General features: G+C 42.6%; 1 protein-coding gene across 2 annotated transcripts in view; it reads left to right on the forward strand.

Annotated features, from left to right (window-relative positions):
* The window catches only part of grin3bb (glutamate receptor, ionotropic, N-methyl-D-aspartate 3Bb), a 68,878-nt gene extending 64,797 nt beyond the window's left edge, over window positions 1-4,081 (forward strand). For both annotated transcript variants that reach the window (XM_039811565.1, XM_039811566.1), the window contains exons 8-10: window positions 1,373-1,537; window positions 1,708-1,775; window positions 3,062-4,081. In XM_039811565.1, the coding sequence (XP_039667499.1) occupies window positions 1,373-1,537; window positions 1,708-1,775; window positions 3,062-3,878 (1,050 nt within the window). In that variant the 3' untranslated portion in view covers window positions 3,879-4,081. The remainder of the gene's footprint in view (window positions 1-1,372; window positions 1,538-1,707; window positions 1,776-3,061) is intronic.
* Window positions 4,082-6,580: the final 2,499 nt, after the last annotated feature.

Consider the following 6,580-nt stretch of genomic DNA (forward strand, 5'->3'; position numbering starts at 1 on the left):
AAACACACACATACACACACACTCACTCTCACACACACTCATACATACACACACACACTCACACTCACTCTCACACACACACACACTCTCACACACACATACACACACACACACACACACACTGTAAAAAGCAGAGGTTTAATTTATTGATTCTTTGTTCTAACTCTTCAGGATCAGTCAGCAGAAGTCACAACGGTTTTGACGCTATTTTACACGTTATTTTCACTGTTTTTATGTTTTTAATGCTTTTTCCAAACTTTTATTATAAATCAGTGCAAAAACTATTCAAAATAAAACCCAAATACTGCATGTCAGAGAAACGGGAATACAGGAAATAATTTCATAATATGACAGAAACCAAAAAACAAAGTGTTTACCTGACTGATGAAGACAAATATATAATCAGTTTAAGATTTATTTATTTTGATTAGGACAATGCACATTAATCAACATTTCTGTAAATGCGCCAGTGTTAGCCAGTCGGCTAATCTTCAACTGTAGTCCTAGTTACCCAACAGTCTTTATTGTGGGAAGAAACCAGAGCACCCGGAGGAAACCCACGCAAGCACGGGGAGAACATACAAACTCCTCACAGAAAGGCCTGAGACGACCTGGGTTAGTACCCAGAACCTTCTTGCTATGAGGCAGAAGTGCTAACTGCTGAGCCACCACCATATTCAGGATGGTGTTAAATAAAGTGTGTGTGTGTGTGTGTGTGTGTGTGTGTCTGTATTAGTGTTCCTCTGCTGCCCTCTGCAGGTCATTCTGACTCACTGTCTCTGAGTCTGAGCAGGTTTTATTATCAATAACACAACTTTATATCAAGTTTCATGGTTTCCTTCCTTTGTCTTTGTGTATAAATAGCCAAACAAGGTTTTTCAAGTGTTCTGTAATAATATTTTGAGTGATCATCACTACAGATTTGTACATTTTTAGGGTTCCTGGCAGCTCTATTCTTTGATAAATGGACCATACTTATAGCTGGTTTTTACCCATGATGCACTTGGGTTCAGGACAGTTTAAAAGGTTTTAAAAAACCTTTTTCCAATGCTTTTGACGCTTTTTTCAACGTTGGTTTCGGTGCTTCTGGTGCATTTATATCCGAGATAAACTGAATCAATAATAATAATAATAATAATAATAATAATAAAGTCAGGAACTCACTGGCGACCCCCAGCCTTTAGTTGTTGAGGCTTTCAACGTTGTTTTCCTGACGTTTTTGACCATCGTTTCCACGCTTTTATATGGAAGATAAACTAGTGTTGTAACGACTGATATCCAATCAGAAATCAGGAAATGATTGTTGATACCGCTCCTACAGATGTTCTGATAAATGGGTTTTTCTTCTTCTTCTTCTCTCTCTGTGTGTCAGACTCTCCAGATGGGGATCAGCCATTTCTCGGGTCTGTTCGTGTTGCTGTGTGTGGGCGTGGCTGGAGCACTGTTGACCCTCGCCGGAGAACACGCCTTCTACCAACTCGTCCTGCCGCACATCCGTCGGCGCCAGAACCTCAAATACTGGCTGCACACATCACAGGTACAAATATATATATAATATAATATATAATAAATACTGGCTGCACACATCACAGGTACAAATATATACATATATATATATATTAGAGATTGAACATGCCCCAGATCCGTCTGTTTGTGTGTTCTACTTCCTGTTTGTGAGTTCTACTTCCTGTTTGTGTGTGTTGACAGAAGATTCACCGTGCTCTGAACATGACGTATGAAGACGTGAAGAGGCAGCGAGCCGACAAAGACAAAAGGTTGGTGTCTGATGTCATCAAGGCACAGGAGGATCATGGGAGGCATTTTACATCTTACTTAGAAACACATCCCATAAACATGTTGATTAGAAACAGATCACCGTGTTTATTTGGTCTGTTCGTGCAGTGAAGACATCCCATAATCAGGGAAAAACACAATCTGCAGATTGGTTTTATAGGTGCCCTGCCACACAAATCCATTTTTCCTTGTATTTGTTGAAATATGTTAGGTCCATATATGTGTTTGTGTTATATGTGTTGAATGTGAAAATGAACTGCTGCCCTCCTCTGTCAGCTTTAAGCAGAAAAATCAGGCCAATTACAACAGCTGGTCAGTCTGACGTGGTGTTACCTGAGCTCATTACTATTCATGAGCTTGCCAAGTTGCACTGGGTAAAGGATGCTGATAGCCACATTCTCATTGGCTAACAGTTAGCCAATCAGAGTCAAGCAGCTTAGCTCGTTGAATATTAATGAGAACTGGCAGAAATCGAGCTGAGTCTTTCTGCAGGCTTTCTGTACCAAACTAGAATGGTTTGAAACAAGGTAACCAAGTTACAGAGTCCATGGTAGAACGTCAGACATTAACACAAAGTCATGAAATACGTGTGGCAGGCCACCTTTAAGTAGATTCACATGTCTGCGAGCGGCACAAAATGTCCTACATTGTGACCAACCATGATGTATGAAGAGTGAAAACTGTAGGGGAGAGAGCAATTTGTTTGGAAGAATTCCAGAGAATCTTACTGCAGCTCCCCCCTCTGTCCTCCCCTCTGGCTCTCAACATTCCGGCCCCATACACACACATTGGAAAATCTGAAACGGTCTGAAAACTGGACGATACATAAACTTGATATCAGAATGCCCATTCAGCCCAATAAAGTCTTGTCTTCGGTTTAAACTTTTAATATTTTTCCACATTAAAGTATGGCAATACAGTATGGCCCCAAAGAGGGGTTGTTTTGAGATATGTTGAGCTATTTCCCGAAGATTTCCCATTACAGTCTATGGGAAATTTTGCGCAGTTTTTTGCTGATTACGTGAAAACCGTGCAGCAAAACTCTTAGAAAAGTCATAGCACACCATTCCCGATCATTACACACGTTTTGATGTATTTTGTGTGCATTTGTTGGCAACGCTCCGTGACTAGTAGCGGGACAAAAATGTGGCGGAATAATAAGTATGCGGGATAATAAATACTGGCTGCACACATCACAGGAATTTTTGCTTCTTATCAATGGCTGTTTCCAAGGTAACGAATGACCTGTTTCTCTGTTTCTTTTCAGCTGTAACCTGGAGAAGTCTCAGCCCCCCCCAGGCCCCCCCGCCCCCCCACCCCCCGGAGCGTCGGCCAAGTGGAACAACGAGGCCAGTAAGGACGCTGCCGCCACTGCCGCCGCTAAGGATGCCCGAGACTTCAAGCGAGTCCACTTCAACCTGGAGACCCTCAACACGCGCCGCCTGCTCGCTCGCATCGCTACTTCTGAAGCCAAGGGAGGCGTGGCCAAGCCTGACGGGATGGGGGCAGCCACGCTGAGGGCGGGGCCTAACAGCAGACTGGGGGAAGCAGCGGGGCCTAACAGCAGACTGTGTGAGAACGGAGGACCGGGTGCTTCTCTGGCCAGCCTGGTGCTCTCCCTTCCCTCCTCCTCCTCCTCCTCTACTTCCTGCTCCACCCGCCACAGTTTACCCAACACGTCTACGGCTGGAGCCCCGCCCCCAGCGGCTGGAGCCCCGCCCCCAGTGGCGATGGAGCCGCCGCGGCCCGGCGAGCTTCAGGAGCTGCAGGAACAGATCGATGAAATGAGGGACAAACTGAGGACGGCATTAGCCAGGAGGGCCCACATCCAGACTTCTCTGAACAAACCTGTTGCCACGGTGACAGACAACATGACAACAGCAGTAGGAGCAGCGTCCGCTGGCGCCCCGCCCGCTGGCGCCTCGCCCGCTTGCGCCACGCCCGCATGCGCCACGCCCACTGGCGCCCCGGTAACACCTTTCCCTGCTAACATGAAAAGCGTGACGACCATGACGGACCCGCCTCACAAAGTCCTGTCCAAAGTCCGGCCCTTCCACAGCAGAACGACCAATCAGAGGAGGTGATGCTCACTGTACCTGGCGCCCATTTTAAACTGTGATCCAGAATTAAAACCTGCAGAATTCAGCAGACTGTTTTTCTGCTCTGGGTGGCGATGTGTTAACATGTTTGATTTCATTTGGTTTTTGAATGTATTTAAAATGTGTGTGAGTTCCGTGTGGCCGTGCTCATCAACCTTTACACAAGGTGGACATTTTAAACTTGCGGAAAGGGGAATGAATCAGGGTTTTATTTTGAAATGCCAAAGTTAAACACAAGAAAGTAAGTCGTTAGAAGTCAGAAACAAACATCAGAGTTTCTGATCTGATGTTTTGTCAGAAACATGTCATACAACCCAATAACTACTTTAGACTGAAAGACCTATATCACCAAAACACGCCCACGTTATCACTTTTTGACATGCTATACTACGACTTTTTATGACTTTTTTCGACATACTATACATAAGTCAGATTCATGTCCTGTTTGAAAGCCTCTGGTGAAGGCCAACACTAGATTTAACACACTTTCAATCATGACTTTGACATTAGAAACATTTGATAACAATGAAAATGTTCTTAAAGAACACAAGGGCATATGTTTATACATTTGGTTAGTACACTGATAAGTGTTAATGAAGTTTCAGCCTAATGAAAGAATGTGAATGTTGAATGTGACGATTCTTCAGTTCACGTCAAACAGTTTCAAATGGCCGCCGCTGGTTTCAGGAACGTTAGTGAGTTTTGACGGTGCAAAAACAGGACTTCCTGTGAGGCTGAACGCAGCAGCAACTTGACCCGATGTGGGTCAAGTGCAGATGTGAGTTAGGCATGCGTCACTTTGCGACAGCCCCACACAGATAGGCTAGCAGATCTGTTTTGCTGTTAGTTCTAGATTAGAGGCTGAAGTAGCCTCCAAGAACCTGCTAACGAGAGACTTCTGTAATGTCAATACAATAAAAATGGACCTACATAACCAAGTTGGTTCACTGCTGGCTACAAGTTAGCAATCAAACACAACAAAGGCTGTCACTGGAATGGCGTTGTGAGCTAACGTTAGCCATCAAACAATCATAGATAGCTAAAACGTTTACCGGATCCGGATCCCTTGGCGTTATGCCGTAAGCCGTTTAAATCTGAGCATGCAAACTCACATCTGCACTCGACTCGCATCGGGTAGTGACAGCGAGTCGCGCATGTCCAGAACGGCCGCCATCTTTGATGCTAGCTACGGCAACACCACTTGGACAAACAACTTAGTTACCGAATGACGCCATACCATACACAGAAAACTCCATATATATATATATATATATATATATATATATATATATATATATATATATATATTCATTGCATTAAGCTATTGCAGTTTTTCATGGGCAGTTGGTAGTTGTGTTTAGACGCCTGTAACTACGTAATGCGGCGGTTCTTACAAAATATGAAGGGTTGCACTTTTTTTTAACAGAAATGCGATACAGTGCATCATGTAATAGCCAACTAAAATGTTTATTTTATGGATTCTAGGGTGAATACCATAATGGTGACTCAAAATTTGAATTAAATTTGTTCAGTAGATTGCCTTTCATTGGTCAATACACGTCACTACATTTATTACATAATGCGTTCAGGGTTTTTATTACAAAATGCGGCAGATTTTTACATAATGCCGGTGTTATTACATAATGCCAGTGTTATTACATATTGCATTATTACATAATGCGTTGTCACACCGCCAACAGGTGACTTTGAGCCGGTACAGGTGCCGCCAGATGATGGTGCTTTCAGGGGCCATGGAAGTTGAGTTTAGCCCAGAAAAAGTGAGCGTCATTCAGCCACAACAGTTAACTTTAGGCCCTGAAACAACTGGTTAAGTTTAGGAGAGAGATGGCGGTTTGGTTCGATGAACGAAAACCATTTCCTGGATGAAAGTATTTCGTTTTCGCACTTCGTCCAATTGGTGTGGCCATAGCTATCTGTCACAGATGGCGACTCACATCGTGTCTTGACACGCGTCACCAACAAACATCAGAGAACTGAAAAATACAGCAAGTAAACGCAGCACCAACCCCAACGGACCGCGGTGGAGACTCTGATCATTGCTGTCCAAGAGTTCTTTATGTGACAACACTTTCACTTAATGTTATGGGAAAGATTAAAGTTTACAAAGCATCACTTAACCCTCCTGTTGTCTTCCTGTCAACCATGAACTTGTTGTCCTTCTGGGGACAAAATTGAAAATTATCTTTTTTTGGTGCTTTTTAAACGCTTTTTTTTTTATACATTGTCAATAAAACCAAATTTACATTACATAAAACCTAATTTTTGAGTTTGAAAAAAATCTGAAATTGTGAATTATTTTGACTAATTGTTAAGATCAGAGGATGTTGAGTGGATCACAGACTAGTTTATGTCAAACTTTAGTCAGGATACTGTTTTAAAACCATTTAATCACCTTTTTTCAAATGCTATGAAATTGAATAAAACACCCAAAATTCAATGTAAGTAAATCATTAATTTGACCTGCAAATGACATCCAAGTCATTTTGGGGCAATTTGGTTGTAAGAAACTCATATTTCTGATATAAAAAACCTTTATAAATGGGTCAAATTTGACATGCCATTTGGTCACTTTAAAGGGGGTAATTTTCCTTAGAAAGTCCTTCATTAATACAAATAATCCAATAAAACCATCATGTATCCATAAATACCTCTGGATCTGCTAAAAG

This window comes from Perca fluviatilis, chromosome 9, assembly GCF_010015445.1.
Source record: "Perca fluviatilis chromosome 9, GENO_Pfluv_1.0, whole genome shotgun sequence".
Classification (NCBI taxonomy): domain Eukaryota; kingdom Metazoa; phylum Chordata; class Actinopteri; order Perciformes; family Percidae; genus Perca; species Perca fluviatilis.